Raw genomic sequence first — 25,674 nt, 5'->3', positions numbered from 1 at the left:
GTTTATAATTAGAATAATGATATTTAGACAACATTTTTTTGAGAATATTTGAACATTGATTACGTGTCAATCTGTGATTGGTAAAAAAATTACTCCATAATAATGTTTATGATTATTATTATTGATTGTGGAGTAATTTTTGACCAATCACAGATTGACACGTAATCAATGTTCAAATGTTGTCAAAACAATTTTGTTTAAATATCATTATCCTCATAATTATTATTATTATTATTATTATTATTATTATTATTATTATTATTGATTGTGGAGTAATTTGGATCAATAAAAAAATATACCTAAATGATGATAAAATTGTTCTCAAATGTCAAATATCATTATCCTCGGTATTAATCCATTTAAATTTCTTTTTCCTTTGTTTCATAGTAACTAGTAGATTCCAAAGTATGAAATAAAATATTTGCATAAAAAGGAAACTATTCAATGCCTATAAATAAACAAACACCATGATTTTTTAAGATTAAATTAATTATTTACTCCACCTTAGTTCCGAAAATTTGAATGTTATATTAACATTCCATTCTTAATATAGAAAAATATTCCTAACCAATTTGATCGATTCTTTTACTATGGTAAATTTAAATTTCATTTTTTTAACAGCAGATTCGCATTTAAGTGCATCTTATTTTTCTTTATAATTTATTTTCTTTGTACGAAAAGAAAACCACTTTGTAATTTCTTAAATAATTTTAATCAATCTTCAAGCTTTCTTTAAATTCAAAACTTTTCAAGAAGAAGAAATCTTATAAAAAATATTTTATTTATTAAACTAATTTTGAATATTTAAAGAAAAAGAATCTAAACTTCATTATATTTTTTTTTATCATTAGTATTTTTCAGCTCTAAAAGGCCTCTAGCCCAGTAGTAAAAAATAAGGAGCCCCAAACAGATCTCAATTCGCTTCACACAGAACTCTTGACCACGTAATGCCACGTCACTACATTATCCACAACATGCGTTATCGAAAATTTGAGCTCTTTCAGGACGTGGCACAACGTTCGATTCCATTCTCAAATCATGCATTGTCTTTATAATATATGTATATATAATTTCCATTTTCTATTATTTATTAAAAAAAATGAAAAAAAATCGTGTGGAAGGAATGGAGTGATGGAGATTTTCGAGTGTGGGGTCTGAATCACAGTCCACATGAGGAACCAAACCATGAACACCAATTTTCCCACATCACTTTACTCTCTTTCTTTCTCCATCGCTGTTTTTCTTTAAGCCTTGAGAAGAAGACAATGGTAACCTCTGAAACATGAAGAGCAGCTCTCTGTTATGCATCTTCAATGGCATCTCATTCTGCTTACAATGCCTTTTTATTTTCACCAACCAACCATATCATGCATAAGCCATCATCCACAAGATGCAGACCCTTCCCCTTCTCCATCACCAACGCCACACCATCCTACAATACCCTTGTTTCTGAGGTCCCCTTCTTTCTTTTTTTACTTTCATGCCTCCTGCCACTGTCTTGCATTCATTGTTATCTGCCTGCATTTTGAATTTAATGGCTAACATTAGGGAAATTTTTGTTTTTTCGTTATGTGTAAACTGTATTTTTAATGTCACCAGTTCTGTATGCCTTTAAGGTTATCAATTTGCTTGTTTAACGTCTTATTTATCTGCTATTGCATTTATGTAATGACAAAAGGGGTGTTTTTATTGTTTCTTCTTTTAGTCTCTTGTGCTATTTCAGCTCAGAATATGCCATGGAAATTTTAAAGGTTTATAATGTCTTGTACACGGGTATTCAGGCTTTAGCATGTATATTCATCCATCGATTGCTTGTTTCAAGAATATGGTCATGGAAAAATGTAGTTCAGATTAGGAAGAAACTAATAGCATCTAAAGGTGAAAGGAATTGAAGCTATCATGAGTATATAACAGTAACCTTAAGATTATGCACAAGGGTTAATTATTAGATACTCTCAATTTAGGGAACTCTTGGTTCATTTGGCTACATTACCCTTTCTCACCTCATTGTGCCTTCATTCCACTTCTTGGTTTTCTAAAATGGCAAAACTTAGATGCAAGTCCCCTGAGTGCTTTTAGTATTGCTCTTCAATGAGAACTACATTTCCTCCTCTGAAAACTTTGATATTTAATGCAATCCTTTATCATACAAATTACTCATATGAAACTCTTATTCCAATTGAAAAACAACACTAGACATAAGTATTTAGAAACTGTATTTAATGCATCTAAGTTTTTTCTTTTCTAAAACAACAAATAATTTGAAATAAACTGATATTCCAAAAGTGACAATTATTTTTATTGAAAGGTAGTTTGCAGACCTGAACTCAAATCCCAAGACCCAGCATTATGTTTTTCTCTTTTATTAATGATAAAGTAAGAAATTGAATTTCTTAGCCCAGATGCAACAAAAAGTCCTCATTTCCTGAAATGATTCATTTATTTGAATTTCTTATTACTCATATTTGAAATGTGTAGAAGGAATTATGCTTCCTGTATTTCACTACCTGATCTGTTGAAATAATAAGATTGTAGCTGTCAAAGATTTTGACTTATATTGGTCAGTTGCTATTGCATTCTGTGACTAGTGGCTCTGTTACAGTCATCAGTGAATTATGGATAAACAACTTCAATCTGTAATCCCAATTTACAAGATTTTAGATTCATACAAAAACTAATATGCTTCATGAGACAATTATTTGCAATTTGAGATCCATCCAGTTGATTTCTCGAAGTAATCAATGATTATAATCTGAAATGAAAACACCACCAAATACCTTCCTTCTCTTTGTTGAACTCAGTTTAAGCTTACAACTTTTCATATAGCTATACCAAAGATTACTATTTGATTTGTTATAAGTTTCACTGATATTGGGATTTTTTATTATTATTTAGGCTGTCAGGCTCTTGGTTCCAACAGCAAAATTTGAAGCTTCCAAACTGAAGGTTGTTCTATTGGAAGATCAGATAAACGAATATGCAAGTATTCTTCCCAGAACCTACATTCTTTCCCATTGCGACTTTACAGCTAATCTGACATTAGCAGTGTCCAATGTGATCCACCTAGAACAGGTTTGGTTCCTATTCTCATTATTTCATGCTTGGCTTGGAAACCTGTGCCTGTTTTGTGTTTTGAACTAGAACATTAGTTTTCCTAGTTAATAGGTATTTTATGTATGTCATTCCTTGTGAGCAGTTAAGAGGGTGGTACGAGAAGGATGATGTTGTAGCTGAATGGAAGAAAGTGCAAAATGAAATGTGCCTACATGTTCATTGCTTTGTCAGTGGTCCCAATTCCTTCTCGGACCTGGCTGCTGAATTTAGATATCACATATTCTCCAAGGAAATGCCTCTGGTAAGTTTTCATTTAACTTAAGATCACATCATAACTTAAAAATCTGAATTCTAGAACTGATATAGGTATTATTCATGACAACCTTCTCAAAAACCTGCATACAAGTGTTTTGTGTGAGGGGGTGTGGGTGAACAGTTGCTTGCCATTGATCAAAAATGCATGTAAAATCTCACAAAGTATACTTCCGATTAAATTATATGGAAAAAAGGGACAGACAGGTTAAACTTCCACTTTAAACTTATATGGAAAAATGGTTCTATCTGCTATATGCTCACTCGTTCCTTCAATTGAATTTTGAGGAGGTTTTGTTTCCTGAAGATCATATTTATAACCTTTCACCTCTTTTTATGTCATGTTCTCGTATTATTGTTGTTATTATTTTCAGGGATGAGACTCTCATTTCTCTTAGATGTATTTTTGAGAGAGAGAGAGAGAGAAAAAAAAAAACCTATAACCATGCCTATGCTGAAAAATGACTTGAGTATGGCAGGTTCTGAAAGCAATTCATTTTGGAGATTCAGCACTTTTCCGTGAGCATCCCGAATTGCTGGATTCTATAGTTAGAGTATATTTCCATTCTAACTCACAAGATTACAACAGAATGGAATGTTGGGGACCTCTCAAGGATGCAATGGAGGTATTCAAATAAACATTTTTCAGTTTTTTCTAGTCCTTTCAGCAAACACATTCATTACATTTAGGATATTGATTTTCTAAATATGTCTCTTGTTTCTTCAGGGAAAACAAGCAGACAAGTTCAAAGGGTCAATAAGTAGAGATAATCCTGAAAAGTGGCGGAGCCCAAAGTCCATTTTTCAAGCTCTTTTTGCTTTTCTTCTTTGAACTGTGTCAAATCCATAACTTGGATTATTTGTCTTTATCCCGATTCTTTCCACAGCTCTATATTTCAGGTGGGCTAGACAGAGCAAAATTCAGATTGCAGGAATGAACTAATCCCAAAACCAGACTATGTATCTCTGGGAAGACTCAAAACCAAAGAAAAAAAGAATGTAAAGTTACACAAAAAGCAGAATTCTTGTGCAACCAAGGCAATTAATTTGCTTTTCTGATTTATGTGACCATTGCAATCTGCCAACACAACTCACATATGTCTGTGATGTTTGTCAAGTGCGCCAAAGATTATCTTCCTCACTAAATTTTAAAATTAAATAATGATACACAGATAATTCTCAACATTAAATTTGTGTTTAGCAGAGATTGAAGAAATATAAAGTGTTTGGTTTTGAGAGAAATAAGATGAAAATAAAAAAATAAAATTGAAAGAACTTACATTGCAATTTTATGTGGATCATGCACTGATTTTAAAAATTCAATCTTCAATTATCATGAAATAAAGTAGTGAAATTGGTATACTTTCTCTTTCACTCATTTTCTTCAACAAATCATGGTGTCAAACCAAGTCTAACATTTTTCTCTAAATATATCACGCTCGACGCCCAGACCACCAGGAGTGATGAAAGTAAAATCTTATAATATTTAATACATAATAAATTATGTCTTTAGTCACCCATACTATTACTACATAATACTTTTTGAAACGAATAAGGGTTATTTTCATTTGAGGAATCCTTTTAAATATAGAAATAATAGTGTTATTTTATGAAGTTATCCAAAAAGTCATTGAAATAAAATCAGAAAAGAGTTTATTGTTAACTTACGCTCTTTTTAATCTCAAATATAAACTAACTATTGCTAATTAAAAATATTGTTTAAAATAATTTAGTTTTATTACTTTTATTCATAAAGTTATTTTTAACACAAGAATATATAAAATTTATTTTGATGTCATACATTGGAACTTAATATCAAGAATAGAAAAATCATTAAAAATAGAATTTTAATTGAAGAGTATCTTGAGAATGAAATCAATTAAAAAATTTATATTTCAGACTAAGAAACTTGTATTTGTGTTTACTTATATTCAAGAGTAGGAAAAGTGAATTATCTCCAAATATGTTCTTTTAAAATCTTTATACAAATACTTATATCACAAAATAAATTATAACTAAGTGCTTTCAAAATAATAGCATGTTAGCATTATCATGTATTAAAGCATATTTTAGAAGTTTTCGAACTACAATACAAACATGGTATAATAAATTGTAAATCCAAACACTATGGGGGAATTTGATATATTAGCAACCACCGGGGGAAATTCTATAGTGGAGATGACCGTACATTATTCCTAACTCACTCTAACTTTTATGAAGTATACGATATAAACAATGTCCAAGAGTGAAATGTGCTTTAATAAAACCCTCACCTGCGATAAATTAAGTTTGTACGAACATAGCTGCTCTTGCATGAACCTTGCTATTATCACAAGTTTATAGCCATTACAAGCAAATTGTTAGGAAACACGAAGGTTCCTATTCTAACTTTATAGTTTATACAGCACATCTTGTGTTCATATAAAAGCATGTCACTTACTATCTCGGTCTCACATTCTCTGGTAAGATAAACCAGGTTATCTCATTCTCGTGGAAAAGAAAGTGGGAATGGAATCAGGGCATGGAAGTAGGCAAGCATCATGCAAGAGCAGCAGAGAAGACTCATTCCCTCCTATTAGAGGAAGCATCAAGAGGAAAATATTCATCTTCATTTGTGCAAAGATAAAGAAACGCATTATCGCTTACCTGGTCGCCTCAACATAGCAAGCCATTCTCTTCATGGGTTTTAAAAACCTTCAACACTACGTGTGTATTTTATCATGTATCCACAAACAGTACGTATTAATTAGCTGCCGCCTCTTTCTCATGAAACATGTAATATTTTGTTTCTAAATAAATGTTACCTCATTGAAGTATTAAACAAGGATTGTTTTTCCATGTATCATTATCATATACAAAATTACTGGAGACAAGATATTATTAGCTGTAACGATGTTGGTCGGGGCTACATCTCTGCACACATAAATCCACTAAAACGGACAAATTAGTTGCACAACCACTTACAGCATATTGTTTAGGACGAAAGTTCCTCCAGTTCAGTCCCAACTCCCAACAGTGTTATATTGTTATAAAAATGGCGATGGGCCATGAGAAGGTAAAGACACCAACTTTTAACTTCATGTGGTTGGTGTCTGGGTATGACTCTCCGTTCATCCGATCCACCTTTAAAGCATAACAGCTATTTCGTATGTCGCTCCACACCAATCCAAGCACGATATTATACAAATAAAATATTTTATCCATAATAAATATTTAAATTAGTTGGCCACCTCCATGAATATTAGTCATAGATTGCACTTAGGTCCTACTCCTTATCGAAATCTTTGCTGGATCTAGTTAGTGGCTTTTCAGATCCGATCACCGAGTAAGGAAAAATGCTATAATTCCAATGCAAGTTTTCTTAATTCTCTGAGCAAAATAAAAGCATAATCCAGGTTTCTGACGGTCACGGACTCCAACTGTTGACTGTACGATGATATTGTTAGCCTACGAGCTTCTGGGCTTGTGCATTTCTTCTAATTGTCGATCATCAAGCAGGATCTGAGCAGTTGGGCCCGGAATCTATGCAAGAGCTTAAAATTGCCCATGCAATACCCACCCACTCCCTTTTTCAAACCAGCGTATTTGAAGAGACTCTGATGCTTAAAAGAATCTGATATTATTAAAAACATAAGCCAACAAATTCAATATGAACAATATACATGAATATACGCAATATATGTAAATACACGCATGATCAATTCATATCCGAAGGGTCCTAAACAACCACAAACCGGTCGTCTCAGTGATCTGAAGCAAAATGTGAAAACAACATTCATAAACTATACCAGCATAAGCAAACAAACACAATATATCAATATGACCTATTGGGTTTGGAAGATGATGAGGTTTTGGATTTTGCAAAATCAACAAGATCTTTGAAAAGGGCATCTTCTGGCTTCTGTTCTTTGGTTGGGGTGGATGAATTCATCGAGAGATTTTGAGTTTGTCCCACCAAGCTGTCATAAGAGGAATTGGATCCACTACTTGAATGGGATGCACCTTGTTGCTCAAAAAATTGTTGTCTCTGATTATACTTTGAAGGTGGGGGTGGAATGATGCCAGTAGATTGAGTGTCCCACGGAGCTGGAGGCAGCCTCTCAGAAGATTTGTCCACAGAAGATGGCTGTTCATCATACACAGGCTGGCTGCTAAAAACTGGTGATGAGTTACTCACGGTATGGGGACGAGAAGCAGACACTGACGACGTTGTTGGATTAGGGCTAGAGTGAACGGGAGCTGCAAATGAAGCGGGTTCTGAGTTTAGAGATCCTTCTGTCTTGTATGTATCACCACTGAGATAGTCAACCACACCAGTGCCAGAGTAGACAGGCTTCTTTGATGCTGGTGGTGGGGGAAGAACTGGGTTTATCCTCCCTGGTTCTGCCTTGTCATAGATTGGTTTCCTATTCTGTGCATGAGCATCACGTGATGACCTGAAATCATGGTATTCAAATGTTAATGAAACTGAAAAAGAAAGAGAAAAAGACAAGGGGGATAGGCGATCTATTGTCATGGTTACAGGGGAAGACATATCAACTACAAGGGTATCATATCAATCATCTAATAAAAATAGTTCAAGCCTATCCTATGACTCCCCCAGCACAATTGTGCGCACTAAGAAAGATGAAGTAACTACACAAGAACTTCTGGGGTTCACCTATGAGCTAGTTGAGCGAAATCCTCTTCTGTTTCATCATCTTCGTGGTTTACATTTACAAGTGGCAGGACCGAAGTTTCTGCTTCTCTAGCACCTGAATCAGAAGTTCCTTTCACAATATCATCATGTCTACGGAGCACACGCTGAAGGCTGTCATTCAGTGCCAATCCCTGACCTAAAAGCTGCTCATCCCTGAAAGTGAAGTAACCATTACAGTCACTCTTTATAATTGCACAAAGAAAAGAGACCTAGAAATTAAAAGCAAAAAATACTTACGTAGTACTGTTTACAAGAAGCATGACCCGCTTTTGGTATGAACGGCACTGGTCAACAAGGTCAACAATCACTTCCTCCTTCACACCCTGACATATTTGTCCAGAATAATAAGAAACAAATGAATAATGAAAACTTGCCATGGCAGTTTTGCACTGCACTATAAAGTTAATACCACAACAAGCAAGGCATTAAGTTTGAATCATACTAGTTCTGCAAATGCAAGCGATGCTTCCTAGATGCAGTCATGTTCTGGACACGCCCAAAACATTTCATGGTTAACTCAGCATTAAATTTGTATCATATCTTAGTTCTGCACTTGCAAGGCGTGTTTGCACAGAACCGGACATGTAATGGACTATAATGTCCCAAATTTTTCATGGTTAGCTACTGATAATATTAATTTTTACCATTATTTTGGATATCTTTTATTAACAAAATCTACTCTTCTCTAGCTTTTAACCTTCTTAGTCTTCAATTTTAGCTTGCTTTTGTAAATAATTACACTTTGGGTTGCAATAATCTAATTATACCAATAATCCCCATTCTTTTGTGTTAATTTAGTAACAGGAAGCTTTTGTCCCAAGCCAGACATATTTGCATCCCAAAGAATCATGAAGAACAAACAAAATGTGAGCACAAGATTCAGCAGCGCTGGGCACCACCAAGTCAGAAAGAAAAAATCAACATAGCGCTGGGCACCATTCAGAGGGTGTTGGGCTCCAGTTTGACAGATAGCTCCCTTCTCTGAGGTGTGCAATAGTGCCCAGTGGTGGAGGACTCACGTTGGGTTACACTTATGCTGATGTGGCAAATTTTTTCCTATTTCTTCTAATTGCTCGAGGAAAACCCATCTTTGGAGGCTTGGACACAAAAGCACTTGTTTGGAGAGCTTGGAGGTATGCTAGGGTTTGTGGGAACAATTCCTTCTTCCTTCTTGTATCTCCATCTTCTTAAATCTTTTATTTTTGTAAGTTTGGACTCTTCATGACAATGGAGAACTAAACCTATTTTGTTGGAGGTCGATGTAACTACTAAACTCTTATGTATTTTGCAATGATTTGAAATATATAAATGTCGTTTCCATTAAATCTTAGTATTCTTGTTTCTTTGCTTAATGTTTGTTGTAGCTTGATCACCTATAGCAATAAGAAAATCTAGGCTCATTCTAATAAGAGATTTGGGTTTGAGTAAATTTGTGGGTTGACATTAGCATTATAATGATGAGGAGTTGAGTTATTAAATGCATGAGAATGAAGTCGATGAAATCTAACCCCAACAATATCATTTCATATCATTTATTGTCGTTTACATTGTCTAAGCGTGTTTAACTTCTAAAGTGTTTACTTTTTTATGCATTCATTTACTTTCTTGCAAATAACATCAAATTATGGAAATATTATGTAGCCTAGATTAGTTATTAGTGGTACAATTACTTAATATTACATGAGTCTCTCAGAAAAACGATATCCAATCTTACCGTGACTACTTGCAGACTTGGTACACTTGTCAAAGAGGATTTAACAGATACTTTATAATCTCAGCTAAAAACAATGTGATTTCACAACACCAGGGCAAGCAAGACTTAACAAATTATGACTTAAAACAGGAAAAGCGGAAGGGACTAACATTTGGTGATGTGTTCAAAGCTATAATGGACCTGACAGTTTTTTCAGTCCTCTGGATGATAAATTATGCTTATTCTTTATACAATCAATACAAAATAAGTAACTTGATCTGGGCCTGCTAAGTGTCGTAAGTCATGAATGATCTTGATATTGAGACAGGAAAATTTGTCTGTGAGCAAAGTTATAGAATGAAGGAAGAAAGGGAAAAAACCCTTGAGTCACACAAAAACATATAGGAGTCTCACCTAAAAATGAGACACTTCAGGCCTTCAGCTGTGCCAGGGTAGGGAGGAAAGGGATTCTTCTTAAAGTCTTAACTTAATCTAAATATTACTAATAACTGTCACAGCCAAATTATTTCAATTTTCTAAATGCTACCAAACCCAGATCCAGAATTTCATCGTACCACAAAACTAGCAGGATATGAAAAGACGGAAACCAAAGCAAAGCAATTTCAAAGCTCAAACCAATACATATTTCCACAGACAAGAAAACTGAACGAAGGTTCCAGAAATAAGCCAGCAGAAAAGAACAAGAAATAATAATAACAATAATAATAATAATAATAATAATAATAATAATAATAATAATAATATCACCTCATGGTCTTTAGGATTCAAGGCACTAAGCATTTCCATCAACACATCAGCTAGTCCTTCAGCATTTTGAATCTCTGTCAAACTGCTTATAAGAAAATCAAGTATGAGATGGATAAAGCAAACACCAACATTTATTTCGCATGTTTCAGACAAGAATGACTACTTACGAGGAAAACAGAGGTACAAAAAATTCCCAGAACAATGACAACAAAATAGTTCAGAAGCGCTTCAAAATACCCTTGTAAATATGTAAGCAATTTTTCCCCAAATAAATTAACACAAACGGCATAACCTAAGGGAATTGATAATACTAAATGCATCAGGCCAATGTGATAGTCAACAATGTTGTGATTGAACAAATTCTGCAAGGGAAAAAACAAGGTAAATAAAATCAATAAACTTGACCATGATATAGCCGTCTGTGACATCATAACTACTGTCCACAAAGCATCATTACTAACAGTGTGAATCTTTGGCATAGGGGTAGCAATGAGCATTTTCAAATAACCTCATAACATGTCACTCGAGAAGATTTTTCTTACCAATGGTGAACTACAGTTATGTACACATCATTTATAGAAAGCAGAGCTCAGACAAGAATGCATATATTAAGAACTTAAGAAACCAAAATTTACAAGATCCACTATTATGATGAATACCCTGTTAATTTCCTTGCACAATGTGGAATATATAATAAAACTGTTAACTAACTTCAACCCACAAAACAAAAATAAGTATTAGAACATTATGAGCATGATAAAGTTCAAAAAGCACCTAAGGCCAGATGCATCTGACTGGAGAGAAGCCTGAATAGTAGCGTCATCAAATTCTTCAGCAGCATGAACAATTGGCTGAGTTTGAGGAGGAGTGAAGAATGGTACACTATTCTCATCTCGAGGTGGAAACTCAACTCCCGCAGACTGATTATTAAAAATATTACATTAGCTCTAAGTCAAAAAAGCAACAACTTAATGATATATTAGTTTAGAATAATGAGCTTGACGTATTATTAGCAAACGCAGTGATATACTACAATCGAACAATAATTTCTAATATATTATTAATTAGATATGCATATATGTTTGAGAGGGTGGGATTTCTGAGGTGGGATATGAATAACGCAAGCTCACAGTTAGATGCAGGTGCAGCTCAGGTAACAGTATAACTCATTAACTTAATAGAAAAACAAGAAACAAAGATGACCTAAGTCTAACTTGACCCTGGATAAATAAAGCAACTATAATAATATGTTGAATACAGGCAGAAGAAACTAACATGACTCTAGTAGAAAAGAATTTCACAGTTGTCACAGTACAAATGTATAGCATAAATTAATTTCAAAAAGTAATATCTAGGTAAAGAACAGCTCACCTTCAATTCATTATACGCTGCATGATATTGAGGATAAACCCCAGTTGGCCCCCCAAAAGCTTCTTGCCATGTATCAATTAAAATCAGTATCTTTTCCCTCACATTTAAATCTGGCTGTAAAAGAAGAAAACAATGGATAAGAAAGTATTCCACTCCCAAAATACAATTGCACACGAAACATTTAAAAAGAAATATAGCGTCCAAACCCATAAATACCTTCTTCTTCACTATCTTAACCATTTCATGTAAGATATCCCGCTCGATTATCTGCTGAAATACACTTTCACCACAATTTTTACTGAGGGTCTCCAATACCTAGATTAAATACAAAGCACCCAAGTCAGGTAATCATTGCTTTTTGAAGAATTGTACACCTAATCTCTTTTTATGACTGCAGATTAAAAACTTGTAATCATGACGACTTTTGCATATTGTAACTTTAAAAAGTGTAAAAAACTCGTAATAACTCAAAATACATATTTAACACATTATATCCAAGTAAATGAAATATTCACAATTATCCAAAAGTAAAGCAACAGAAATACTCACAAAAAGTGCCAGAAGCTGTATTTTTGGATTTTTACTGCCCAAACGCTTTTTGAGTATCTTCAATGCATCCTTTGCTTGCCTGTAAAATTTAATTAGTTATATAACACAGAAAATCATAAGCAATTTTAATAAGGAAAACCCATGAGAAATCAAAATAACAATCAATCAAATCAATTACATACTTGAAATCCAAAACTAAAATGCAGGATCAAATTTATAAGTGGTTTAATTTCACTTATAGTCCTCCTGTTTTCATCAATTTTTGGTTTTATTCCCCTGGATTTGAATGAAAAAACATAATGCCCACAATGTTCAAATTGATAGAACTGAATTCCTCGTCCATTTTCTTTTATCTGTATTCAAGGGCACATTTTTGCTGACTGTAATAACGTGTTTCTTCATAATACTATGTCAGCAAGAGTGCCACGTTAATAATGGCAAAACGATGAAAGAAGACTGAATTGCAACATTTCGAAAAACAGAGGGGGCATGAATTTGAAATTAAAGGCACGAAAAGAGTGATTAAGGCATCAAAACATAACTCAGTGAGCTGAATCTCAGAATTAAAACAGTCTACGATGGTCTTTTTACGTGGTAAGAACTTTCTATGGTTTCCAACTCAATAATCCTTCAAAAATCAAAACCTGGACTTTTTTCAGTTCAGTTATATTTGTGATACATTAATAGAAATTCCGTTGCTCCCTTTTCAATGAAAACCCTGAACACAGCAGTTGCTTTACGAGAAAGAAAAGGGCTACCAGCAGTTAACACTGCCCTTTTATTCACAAATATATCAGCGCGTGACAGGAACATGGCAACTCAAAACTTGAGAAGATAATAAATGATGTAGTCATGTACAGATGTCCAATAAATGTGACTTTGTCAAATATGATCGGCCAGACAATTTTCGTTCAAACTACCTAAACAACAAAGAACTCTTTCTAGCACAGGAAGAGTGCAAGATAAAACTTAAACCCCCTCCCCCGCTCCCACACACACACACATTTACCAACATATAAAATTGTAAGAGATGTACAAGACCAGTCTTTACTTTCCAAAACAAAAAAGATTAAATTAACATCTTTTGAAGCAAGATTACTAATGAACTTAACGAACCAGATTACAGGCAGTTATCGTAAATATAAACCAACAAAGGGTGTGTATGGACGAGTTTCCTAGGAAGGACTTTCAGGAAAACAAAATATGAAGAAAAATTAAAATTATTTTCACTATAAAGATAAAATCATTTCATGTGCACGTTAATTTGTAAATTTTCTCTCATATAACATCCCTAAATTCTTTTAACTTGAGCATAAGCAAATTTTAGCTGAGGCATAAACTAATTTCATTTTTTTGTTCTTACTATTTTCTTAGAAATGTCGTTCAAAAGTCTGTCCAATGAGACCCTAAGAAACCGTTCAAGTTTGAGTGGAAAAATAAAACTCTTATCATGTATGACAGTATTCATACGGCAAATACACTGACTCTGCAAGCAAAGCACAGGTAGAGATTTAAGCAGTGATCAGTGAGTACGCTAAACAAAGCATCACTGAAAAGAGCAATACCCCGGGTCCATATTAATGATATCACACAACTCTATGTTGATAGCCCAGTCCGGGCCAATGAGCATGTCACTAGTTGCTCTCTCAGCACAGGCAGCAGCGTTGTTAGCCATCTCTCTCTATCTCCAGCGAGTCAAGCCCCTCTGCTTTCAACTTTTCTGCAAACCCAACGGAACAATATCAATAATAAAGCCCTTGCAGAAATGTAGAGTGCATCGTACAAAAAATCAACAGTTACTTGATCAGCATCTAAAATTAGAAAACAAAAAATAAAATAAAAATAAAACCCAAATTCATTCAGTCAAGGTGGTAAAACAACAACATGCTCAAAATTAAATAGAGGGAAAAAATGCAACGAAGTCAGCATCGAAATTGACTGCAGAGAAACTCAATCCAGTAGATGATCGAAATCCAGATATGGCAAAGAAACCCTATGGGAAAGTAAAAAGCCGAATCGCTGGATAGATTGGAAAGTTGAGACGAAGAAAAAATCAGATCATAATCATTGATTCCAAATCAAAGAAGTGAGTAAGAAGGAGCAGATGAAGGAAGAGAAATAAGAAGAAAGAGATAAAGGATTATGCAGCAGATATGGAAGGAAGCTAAAAAGAGTTGACGAGAAAGAGAAAGAGAAATCGAAGTGAATAATAAAGACCGAGAAGAAACGATACCTATGTAAGAAGAAGAATTGAGAATGAGAATCTGAAATGAAGAATGAAGTGATGATAGATAGAAGTGAATTTGGGATTGTGAGAGGAACAACACCAACACCAACACCAACACCCACACCCAACCCACGCTTTTTGTATGTCACCGTCCGCTCTCTTTCTTTATTATTCCGTCTATCAATTTATTAATCCTTATTTTCAATGTCCACATGCCATCTTCAAAACTTGTTTTTATAAGTCTTTTTGTTGAAATTAATCTTATTAATATTTTTTGACATTTGCACTCCGAATATTAACCAAATGTGCCATAATTGATGATACTTATTTTGATTAGTACAAGGACGTGTGAACAGACAAATTGGGAAGATTAAGAAAAGTATGTAGTGAAGCTAATGTTTAATACTTGTATTTGGTGAGGTTTCCTAGTATGACTTTGATGGAGAAGGGAAGAAACGGTTCCAAGTCGTAAGCGCGTTTTCTATGTTTTCTCTCTTTGTCTCCGTTTGGATTGGATTGGGAATCACGGGCTGACGTTGGAATTTGGAAGGGTCAACGGGATTTGTACTTCTCATTTTATCATCCTACAAATCAAAACACAAACAACCCCTCTTCTCGATCCTCCCATTCAACATTCTAGTCAAATCTTTCATTTTAACGTCTTCTACTAAATCAATATAAAAACATATACTATTACTTCTTTAATATAAAAACCTCAAATACAAATTCAATTTTAATATAATAAATTTTCTTTTTTACGAAAATATCATTTTCTTATATTATATATCCTTTATTTAACAAATTTTGTTTACACGGTGAACAACTTATATTAAGCATGCACAGCTTGTAATATAAATATAGATTGTATATTATTAATAATACTGTATATTATTCTTCTGGAAAACATTTCAACGAATCAACTCATGCTTCAGATCAAATGTTCTGTTTTTCTATTTGATTTTTTAAGCAACAAGTCATCTTGTTGATAAAATGACAATCAGTCCCATTTTTTCTTATCCGTGAAGTATATCACTTGTACGTATTGAAAGAAAAAAGGCAAAAGTATAAATATGTAGAAGTAAGATATAATTTTGTAGGTTATGTAGAAGTATTTCTTGATAGTAATTAATGTTCCGGTTGGATTCCTGTCCAATGGTTGCTCCGAACTCTCTTCCCGTCAATATTGTGAACTTTGAACTAAAGTAAAGCCTTCACCTGTTGACTAGTATTTATAATATCTGTTGTGGGCCTATGATTAGTTAATTCTTAATTACGGCCCAATCCTAGGCTCATTCTTATTAATTGTGTTTTTTTCATAATCTAGTTTTAATATCTTCTGTTTCAACTGCCGCTCCGTCCGTTCCGAATGGTTGGTTTTCGGGACGAATCCGACTTATGGTAATAATGCAGATCTTTGTGAAAACCCTTACAGTGAAGATCGTCGCCCGCTGGTGAAACCGTCCGTCGCGTCTAGTTTTCGAGTGAAGCAGCAGTGGAACAAAGAGAACAGTATATATGCAGATTTTTGTGAAAACCTCTCAAGGTCATTATCCGCTAATGAGACCGTCCGTCTCGACCGGTCCATATATATGTGGAGACCCCATTTGGACGTCCATCATGTTCTGTCCGGTCTATATGGTACAATTAATAAACAACTATTGTATAAAACAACTAGTGTAAACCATATGAAATAACTATCATACAATAATGCTATTTAGTAATCAATAAATCACTGTTTTATAAAATATTAAATAAAAAAATATAAATAAATGTACCAAAAAAGAAAAGTATACACAACAGGTTGATAATCTAGATTTTTGGTTTTTTATCAAATAAAGCATGTTTTCCTTTCTTTTATTTTCGTGTATATTTTTAATCGGGTTTAATTAAAAACATGAGCTTAATTTGTTAAAAGGTAAACTACAACTTAAGTTATTTTACTTTTTGTAATTATTGATTTTTTTTTTAGTAAGCAAATGTTAATCTTTGTTTTTTAATTCCTTCCTATTTTGAAAGAGTTAATTTTCTTAAAAGATATTTCTATTTGGAGAATAGATTATTCTGAAGTTATGACTCAAAAATTAACAAGAAAGATTTTCTTTATCATTGCAAAGAGAAATATAATTTGGTATGTTATTATCCCATCAGCATACTTTTATGGAAATTATTGCAAAAAGACTTTCGGTTAAGGAGGTTTACTTTTTTATGTTTTATGTGTTCTTTCTCCAAGAACAGATTCATTCAACTATTTTTTTAATGTTATATATTTGATTTGGTTTGACTCCATATTTTTTTGTTTATTTTTTTTTCTAATAATGTTTTCCTATGATGGTAGATAATTAGTGTATGTGTCAGCTTAATGAGTAGTATATATATGACTTGGTAATTAAAAAAAAAAAGTTTTTAAACTGTTGTATTGAGAAGAGTGTTGCTTTTTCGTCTATTCTTCCGTTTCAAACAGTGACATATACGGAGTTGAAAAAGGTGAAAAGAAAAAAGAAAGATATAGAATTTAGATTAAACAGAAAATAGCATAAATGATGGTAGAAACCACATGAATTGATTGTTGAAATATCTTGAAAACCTTCTCTTCATGATCTATATGAAAGAGATTAGTCACGTATAAGCAGTCCATAATTCTCTTATGTGCATAATTAAGTGATTGTCATTATTGAAATTGTAGGTATAAATGAGATATGGTAATTATTTTGGATATGGATGAAACATTCTCCATTATGTATGAGGTGAAAGTGGGAGTGGTAATGATGGACTTGAATCAACATCAAAGGCCAATTACTCATGGACAAATGGAGCCATGAAAAGTACAGAAAAAAAAAAAGTGTTTCTTGATACACCCACTTTTTTCTTCTTGTATCCCATAAAATTTGTAATTCCCAAAGTATTCCTTATGAAAATAAAAATCTCCACTCATTTATTTTTTTGAAAAATATTTTCAAATCTAAAAATGTATTATAATATTCAATTTGAAATATAAAAATATTTTCATGGAAATGAAGATGAAGACAAAGTGGTGACGCTGTCGCCGCTAAAAGAGGGGCCCCTGCCGTGGAAGAGAAAAGCCGCCGCTGGGCAGAGGGGCTGGCACAGTGAAGGAGAGAGGAAAATGGTCAATTTATCAAGTCCATATGGGTGCAGGAAAAAGAAAAGGAGGTGCAGGAAGAAGCTGCTGATTTGGCGAACAAGGACATTTTAAGGCCCACTGTGCCCAATATGTTGTTTGCGCTCTCATTTTAATAGCCCAACTCAATGTGCTGTAATAATTTATGGACTTCTCCAGAGTCCCTTTTTATTATTTCTTTTACATTATTACACTTTCAACATTTTATTTTCTACTTCTAAAAATTTTACTTTTGACTTCTGATATTTCTTCTCTGATATTTCTTATGCACTTTTTTCATTTTTTTCTCTTTTTTATTAAGGGTGTGTTTATTTGGGGAAAGTGATTGAATGGATTTGAGAAGATTTGATGGTGATTTTTTTTTTGTTTATTTGAGTGGATTTGAAAGTAATTGAGAGTGGATTTGGGGTGAAGTTTCTGAGAACTACTGTAGGATTTGATTGATGTGACAGTTTTAAAAAATTTATTTAATTGGTAGAAATTGAAGATTACTAAAATGCTCCTAGGTATTAAAGTAATATAAAATGATAATTGTTAATATTATGTTTAATTGTAAAAATGTTTATAAGAAGAAAAAAATAAAAATTAATTTTTAAAATATAAAAAAAATGGTAATTTAGTAAATTGAAATAATAATAATAATAGTAATAACTATTATTATTAATATTATTATTATTATTAAAATTATTATTATAAAGAGAAAAAATCATTATTATGATTATTATTAATTATTATTATTACTATTATTAACTATTATCATTATTATTAATTATTATTATTAATATTATTAACTATTATTATTATTATTAATTATTATTATTATTATTATTATTAGTTATTATTATTAGTTATGATTATTAATATTATTAATTATTATCATTAATATTATTAATGATTATAAGCATGCTTTTTGTTTTTTATTTTATTATCATTTAATTACATAGACGTAAATTATTAAAAATAATTTAATGTTATTAAATGTTAATAAATAAAATTGTTAAAATAAATAAAATTATTATTTTTTCTAATAAAATCTTTTCTAGCAAATCAAACAAAACACAAACTCCTTCACAACTCCTTTACCTACAACACAAACAAAACACAAGGTTAGGTTAAACTGTTGCATGGTGGTACATCGTCTTCGTCACCATCGACACACTCTGCATCCCACCCAGTCTCCATCCTCCCCCTCTACCATCGTCCACCTTCGTCACTTTCATGCAAGTTCAGCTGCAGATATTCAACCTAGTAGGAAAAAGCATAACACGTCCAACTTAGGAGGAAAGAAAAAGGAATGGCCTTCATGCTGCAACATCTTAACGCACACCCACGGGCAACAACAGCTCCAACCACGGTGGTAGCAGCGCAGGATTCTTCAAGTAGGAGCTGCAAACAACAACGTCCATCACGTGAAGCAGCTCATGTAGCACATGCTTCATGCGAGGGTCGAAGGAGACGTGAAGTAGCTCATGCAGCTCATGCGAAGAAGAAGAAGAAGTAACCGGATACAACTCGCAGTTAAGCGGATACAGCACCCAGTTTCACACAAGAAGAAGAAATAACCGGATACGTGCTTCTGCGAACCGGATACAACACCTAGTTTCACACAAGAAGTAGAAGTAACCTGATACGTACTTTTGTGTAACCGGATACATGAACTTTGTGTAACCGAATACGGCACCCGAGCTTCCTTCTTTGTCTTCAGCCACATGCCAGCCATTTCCTTCCCTTCAAAACAGACCACCCTTCGTCTTCGTCACCCAATACGCTTGAAATCACCTTACCTGACCTCTCTCTTCTTCACACCTATTCCAGCCACCTTTCTCTTCCTTCTTCTCTTCCGCACTCAACACATGCACATAAGAAAATGTTCTTCTTCTTCTCGATGAACCAACGCAACAACCAAATGCACCATATTAATACATCTTCGGTCAAAAAGCTTCTGTATATGTCTCAGTGTAGTACTATTGTCAATGGTGCAGGAAGGAATCTTTTCTGTGTGTGAAACGTGACCATGGCTGAATCAAGCAGAAGAAGCTTAGGAATCTTCACTGTTATCCACTGTTCTTTAGTGGTCGTAGCTCTCACTCGTGAATGCACGGTGAAAGTTTGCAGTGCAAGGAGGTGGGTTCTTATATTTTATGGTTAATGGCATGTGAGAATTATTTCAAATGAAAAGGGGCATTTTAGAGAATACATCCTTCATCCCTCTAGATCTTTGCAAATATGCGAGTGACGCTACAGTACAGAAATCCCGCTGATACCTTCAATTCCTCGCTCGTAATGCATCACAAGTGAACACACTTTTTTTTTAATCAATCGCTCGCTAGCGTTCGTGAACAGGAAATCACCTGGAAGTAAACACGACCTAATAGTACTCTGCACCACCTTAATAATAGTCTAATTTAATTTAAAATTCAAATTATTTAATTGTTTTTTAAAATTTTCATTATTTAAATCTAATAAATATTTAATTTAATTTAACATTTTAATATAATTTAGTATATTTTGAATATATTAAATCAAATTAATTATTATTATTATTATTTTATTTATTATTACTATTATTATTTTAATTTTAATTTTTTAATATAATTATTATTATAATATAAATCATATTTTAATATTATTAAATAATATTTTAATTTTCAATTAAATTAAATTATTATTAAGTTGGTGCAGTGCTTTTAATAAAAAAGAAAAAAAAATGAAAATGGTGCAGAATAAGATATTAGAAAGTCCAAAGTAGAATTTTTAGAAGTGCAGAATGATATGTTGAAATGTTGGAGGTGTAGGTGGAAACATCCCACATCAAAACATTATTTTTTTACTATAATTGTCAAATAGTATATTTTAGTAAAGTAATTTAAGTTTTTACAAATGGTTTATTGTCAATGACTTTAAATTTTACCTATAACAAAATAAAAGAAATAGGAAACATATACAAAATTAAAAACCAAACCAAAATTATACTTTTCTAAAATATAAGGTGTAAAATGCAAATAAGGAGAGACAAAGTTACAAGTACGAAAGAACAAAATCGCCTCTATTATTTTGAGACTTCATTATTAAAAATTTCTTACTATTTACATTATCACTTGAAATTATATATATATATATATATATATATATATATATATATATATATATATATATTGAATATAACTATATATTTGGTGATCATGACTTGTTATTCCTCGTCATAAACAAAATCGTTAATTAATCTTTGTTGTACTACTTTATATGCATGTTTTGAAATTTATAACATGAGGCAAAGAAGATCTATAGAATTTTTTAAAAGATATATGTGATATTTCTGCTATTGAGAATAAGATCCACTTGCTTTTCTGACATCACAGTTTCCCACTTAGTTTTCTTTTACACAATAAGATCCACTTGGTTCTGGACTTGACTTGAACATTTATTTCCTGAAAAAAAAAAAAGAATACTTACAAGAAAATGTAAAAGAAAAAAAAGGTGTGAATGCGATTACAGTAGTGTGAAATCGCTTTTGTTGATCATTAATATTCCACACTTGTTATGGGTCTTTTATGAATAAATAAATTTAATCCATGTCAATAATGTTTTTTTATTATGTTTTATAATTTTCAATTGTACTATTAAAATAAGAAAAAAATTATTGTTTCTGGTGTGATTGTTTTCATTGAAAAATAAAAGAATTTGAGTAAATAGATATATTTTTTCTCTACTTCATAAACATTCAATAAAATTTTAATTTATTTTGTAAGAATACAGAAAATGATGTTGTAGAATTGATATAGTGTATATAATGACGAGACTTAATTATTTCAATAATAAAAATTGAAAATATAAATAAAATTTTATAAATAAGTTTTATTATTTTATATCATAATTTTTTTAAACTTCCTTTTTTTTAAAACTTTTTACTCTTTCTTTAAACTTTTTAACTATTTTTTATTTATTTAAAAATCGAAGATTGATAAAGTGATTCTTGAAGTGAACTATTTACTTTCTTCTTATTAGTTTCTCACATGGAGAATAAGTTAGTTTTTTGTTTTTTTTCTTCTATGTGTTTTTCGATGCATGTAGACTATTCTAGTTTTCATATAAGGTTTCAGCTTTCTATAAGAGATTTTGCTTATAAGTGTATTCTAATTGTGTTTCTATTATTTATGGGTTATATAGGGTTTTTTGTGCATTTGTTTTGAGGGTTTAAGAGTTGTTTGATCATCTTTCAAGTAAGGAAAATTAGTTGCTTTAATGTGCGTGAGTTGAATAATTCTAATTTATATTGGATGTTGTTGAATTTTATTGATGCTTTGTGTTGAATTGAATGATATGATTTGTTAATTGAATTCAGTTTTGACTTGTGTATGATTGAGAAAATTGAAGAGTTGAGTAATTGTACAAATTGGTATGATTTTAATGTATACAAACTATGTTGAACCATTTCTATGAAAAAAGAATACTAACTTGAGCAATTGATTAAGTCTCATTTTACTTCAATTGCAAATTTACTTAAATCACAAATTTGAGTATGCTGAATTTTGGTTGGTTTGGCGTTGAAGAGTACTAGTGTGGCGCTGGACGCAAGCTTAGTTGTGCAAATATGGAAGGAAAATTGTTCCAGACCGCCAAGTGTTCTTTTTCACCATTAAGCAACCATATATGCAAATGCTTTAGCATCGAGTGATGGAGCTGTTGAGCACCATTTTGCACTGTAAGTCTGAAAAAAAAAATTAGTTTCAGGACCCTAGGTGGCAATAGGATGTTGCTAAACCCGACGTTTTGCGAGAAGAATGGTATTGAACACTAAAACGGTTGTTGAATGCCACCTTTATGCGAAAGGTTTTGCGTTGGTTGTTATCTCTAAGCGTTAATTTTTATACGAGTTTTGTTCGTTCTTTTCGAATGTCTAGTATTGATTTAGGTAATTATTGATTATGTTTGCAAGTATGATAGAAGTATGATGGTAGTATGTATGGAAATAAGAATATTTGTTATAACTATATATGCTATTGATATTGAGAGAATTAAAATTAAACTTGAAAAAAAATTCTCTATTAAACCACTACAATTTTTTTTTTTTTGTATTGTTTGAGTATGGAGAATTTCTTAAAGTGCCGTTCAACCTTTTTAGTAGTTATTATTCAATTTATTTTTTCCATTTTGAATAGAAAGGCCAATACTTTCTTTTTAAATTAGAGGATCAAATTTAAAAAAATAGAGGCGCTAAATTAAATAATAGAAATAGAAAGAAATAAATAATAGAAATAAAAGAGAAAGAAAGTAAAGAACATCGTTGTTTTTTTTTCAAATACCAGCATAGAACATGTTAATTCGTAGTTATGGATCACACTAAAGTAACGACCACTTCGATTGTGGGATCCAAGCCATCATAAAATGTTTCCAAGCAGTTTCATACTCATCCAAGGATATAAACAAAAAAAAAAATGGAACATAGTAAATCTTCTCTTGGCATGCTTGTATTTGCCTTATCATATTTGAAATCAGAAAAGCTTTAATTACACGAAGCACAGTGACATTTATACAGATTCCATCCCCACAATGCACCTTTCAGAGATTACAAGGTGGTGTACCTTCATCATTCATAAACATTTACATCCAGCTGTTATCAAATCACTTGCGGTAAAACTTGTGAGGAAGTTTCCCAGGATCATCAACACCAACATCACACAGCACTGTGTTCCATCACAAGCTGCCTTATCTTACTACTTCTGTGTTTGGCTTTTGCGTCTGCTAATGAAAAACCAGCAAAGCCTACCACCCTTCTCACGCCTGCATCACATCCAAAAATTTATTACTAACTCATTCAAACACAAACAAATGAATATTTGGTAACTCAGGATTTATATTTACTACCCTTGTTACTATTCATAAACAATGTTACATAATTGGTTACACTCCATACCAGGTTGTCTTACACCAATGCCGTGCTTAATCAGATTAGCATTGGACAAAAATATTTGCAACTAGTTGTTGCTCCTTTTACTTCCTTTTGTATAACAACTTGAACACTTAAAGTCCTTAAAAGAAGCACTGAAAAAGGTGCGGTCGCCTCTTGAACCGTGACAATCACGGATTGGTATTTCAGCTACTGTTTTAAGGGAAGTTCATGCAACCCGACAACCTATGCGCGTTGCACCTTTTTGGGGCGTTGAAATTTTACTTTGACTTTTTAAGTCATTGACGTATTGGGTTGAATGCAACAAGCGAGACACCACGATATTTTTTCGGCTTTCAAGCAGATATGCTTCCTAAGAAACAGTTATATTTGAAGGACAAAGAACTGAATGTTCTGATCTCGATGTTACAAGAACCAAAACTGCAAGCTTTAACTTTCAACTAAGAAACTATAGCTATAGTTTTAATCTGCTACTTTTGGATCTCCAAAAACTGCAATTTCCTATGTGCTTTCAGTATAGTCGTGCAATTTACATAAAGGGCAGCATGAATCATGGCAAACACACGCAAAGAATTTTGTCTAGTCCTTAGACAGAATTCATTCACTTTGCAAAGGTTTGCTAACTGATTACCACTGAAACAAGTCACCCAACAAATTCACACGATAATTCCCCATTTCATTTCGATATAAAGAGAAAAAATGCATTTCTGTTATGATGTGGTTTGAACGAAGATGGAACATACCTGCTGTTACTCCTACTATTGCTGCTGTTGCTACTACTGCTACCGGAACTTTTGGAACTGCCACTATTGATACTGGATTCACCACTGTCACTCCCTTTATACGCCGAAGGGCTCTTCTTCCACCACTCCTTATCAACACCACCCTTTGTTGATCCATCAGGTTTAGGAGTAACTCTTGAACTGCTATTCCCAGAGGACTCACTCTTTTTCTTATTGCTCTTGTTCTTGTCCTTAGATCCCAGAGAAAAAGGAAGCCCCATTTTGAGGTAGAAACCTCCACGGTCAATGTTCCGGTTTCTCTTCACCTGTGTCATCTTATTATCAACCCTTTTACCGACACCGCTTTTATCCCTCTTGTAGACGGTCAAATTCCTCCGGTCCTCCACTGCGGTCTCTAGCCTGTGGTGCTCCACGAGGTCCTTCAAGGAGAGCTCGTAGTTGGACTCGGGCATGTTCTTGACCATTTCCATGAGTTCCCTCTGCCCTCTAACTATGGCCTGGGTCCTGGACGTGGGTGAAAGGCTGCGGTGGTCGGTTTTGCTGTGTGGGGGACTGGTGGTCCACATGGGAGGAGAACAAATTCCGGAATCATCCTGGTTTAGTTCTTGCAAAGGCGGTTTGGAAGGCCACATAAGAGAGTTGGTGGGTTCCCATGTGGTGTGAGGTCTGTGTCGGGTTCCGTCGTACAGATGAAAAGAATCGGTGGGGTGGTGTGTCCTGGGATCAAGCATGGCGTTGGTTCTCTGTTCTGTTTGTGTTCTGTTTTAGAGTAAACAGAGGAATGAATGAAAGAACGAATATATGTGTCCGTGTTGAGAAGAGAAGAGCGTGATGATGTGTTGAGGGACGTCAGAGTTTGGCTGATGTTATTAATTTCGTGGTAAGGAAGATTTAAAATGACACATAAAGAGAGAGACTTAAAGAGGGGTCTAAAAAGTCAAGGGATTCTAGATCGTTGAGGATCATCTATTGCAATTCCTGCCACCTCCTTTCACATTTCTCTAATATCTACGTCTTTCAATTGTAGCTGCCTCTGCATAATACATTCAACCATACTATGTTAAAACCATCTAGGCCTCATTATTTTTATAAGCTATTCCCAATTTAGTCTCTTTTTTTAAACCTTTCCAATTGAATCCTTATAAGTGTTAATTTGAAACAAATTAGCTCCTGCCATTAAGAATGGTTAATGGTGTTAAAATTATACATAA

General features: G+C 33.1%; 3 protein-coding genes across 3 annotated transcripts; 1 reads left to right on the top strand and 2 right to left on the bottom strand.

The window, feature by feature from the left end:
* The first annotated feature begins 1,106 nt into the window (after positions 1-1,106).
* Positions 1,107-4,456, top strand: LOC106778818 (protein STAY-GREEN LIKE, chloroplastic). The gene is made up of 5 exons (XM_014666815.2): positions 1,107-1,454; positions 2,896-3,072; positions 3,197-3,355; positions 3,846-3,992; positions 4,094-4,456. Exons 1-5 carry the CDS (start codon positions 1,314-1,316, stop codon positions 4,196-4,198), a joined length of 729 nt encoding a protein of 242 aa, XP_014522301.1. The 5' UTR covers positions 1,107-1,313; the 3' UTR covers positions 4,199-4,456.
* Positions 4,457-6,966: 2,510 nt separating this feature from the next.
* On the bottom strand, positions 6,967-14,841 carry LOC106778852 (TOM1-like protein 4). The gene is made up of 10 exons (XM_014666848.2): positions 14,680-14,841; positions 14,012-14,166; positions 12,447-12,525; positions 12,114-12,212; positions 11,898-12,011; positions 11,301-11,446; positions 10,527-10,608; positions 8,303-8,388; positions 8,027-8,218; positions 6,967-7,802 (listed from the first exon to the last, which is right to left on the bottom strand). The coding sequence occupies exons 2-10, from the start codon at positions 14,119-14,121 to the stop codon at positions 7,181-7,183; spliced, it is 1,530 nt and encodes a 509-aa protein (XP_014522334.1). The 5' UTR covers positions 14,122-14,166; positions 14,680-14,841; the 3' UTR covers positions 6,967-7,180.
* An 8,258-nt stretch (positions 14,842-23,099) lies between these two features.
* Positions 23,100-25,434, bottom strand: LOC106778838. The gene is made up of 2 exons (XM_014666833.2): positions 24,464-25,434; positions 23,100-23,593 (listed from the first exon to the last, which is right to left on the bottom strand). Exons 1-2 carry the CDS (start codon positions 25,192-25,194, stop codon positions 23,527-23,529), a joined length of 798 nt encoding a protein of 265 aa, XP_014522319.1. The 5' UTR covers positions 25,195-25,434; the 3' UTR covers positions 23,100-23,526.
* Between the last annotated feature and the right edge of the window lie 240 nt (positions 25,435-25,674).

This window comes from Vigna radiata, unplaced genomic scaffold (assembly GCF_000741045.1).
Source record: "Vigna radiata var. radiata cultivar VC1973A unplaced genomic scaffold, Vradiata_ver6 scaffold_184, whole genome shotgun sequence".
In the NCBI taxonomy this organism is placed as follows: Eukaryota; Viridiplantae; Streptophyta; class Magnoliopsida; order Fabales; family Fabaceae; genus Vigna; species Vigna radiata.
The sequence above is the reverse complement of the archived record's forward strand: the minus strand, read 5'-3'. Positions and strand labels throughout refer to the sequence as shown.

What these genes read in the sequence shown, in the direction of transcription:
- LOC106778818 (XM_014666815.2), top strand. Translation starts at nt 1,314, where the DNA reads ATGGCATCTCATTCTGCTTACAATGCCTTTTTATTTTCACCAACCAAC. An exon ending in ACAATACCCTTGTTTCTGAG is followed by an intron (nt 1,455 to 2,895) that starts GTCCCCTTCTTT and finishes ATTATTATTTAG; the next exon opens with GCTGTCAGGCTCTTGGTTCC. An exon ending in CTCTCAAGGATGCAATGGAG is followed by an intron (nt 3,993 to 4,093) that starts GTATTCAAATAA and finishes TTGTTTCTTCAG; the next exon opens with GGAAAACAAGCAGACAAGTT.
- LOC106778852 (XM_014666848.2), bottom strand. Translation starts at nt 14,121, where the DNA reads ATGGCTAACAACGCTGCTGCCTGTGCTGAGAGAGCAACTAGTGACATG. An exon ending in CAGCGTATAATGAATTGAAG is followed by an intron (nt 11,447 to 11,897) that starts GTGAGCTGTTCT and finishes TTTAATAATCAG; the next exon opens with TCTGCGGGAGTTGAGTTTCC. An exon ending in TTCGCTCAACTAGCTCATAG is followed by an intron (nt 7,803 to 8,026) that starts GTGAACCCCAGA and finishes CCATGATTTCAG; the next exon opens with GTCATCACGTGATGCTCATG.
- LOC106778838 (XM_014666833.2), bottom strand. Translation starts at nt 25,194, where the DNA reads ATGCTTGATCCCAGGACACACCACCCCACCGATTCTTTTCATCTGTAC. An exon ending in AATAGTAGGAGTAACAGCAG is followed by an intron (nt 23,594 to 24,463) that starts GTATGTTCCATC and finishes GATGTGATGCAG; the next exon opens with GCGTGAGAAGGGTGGTAGGC.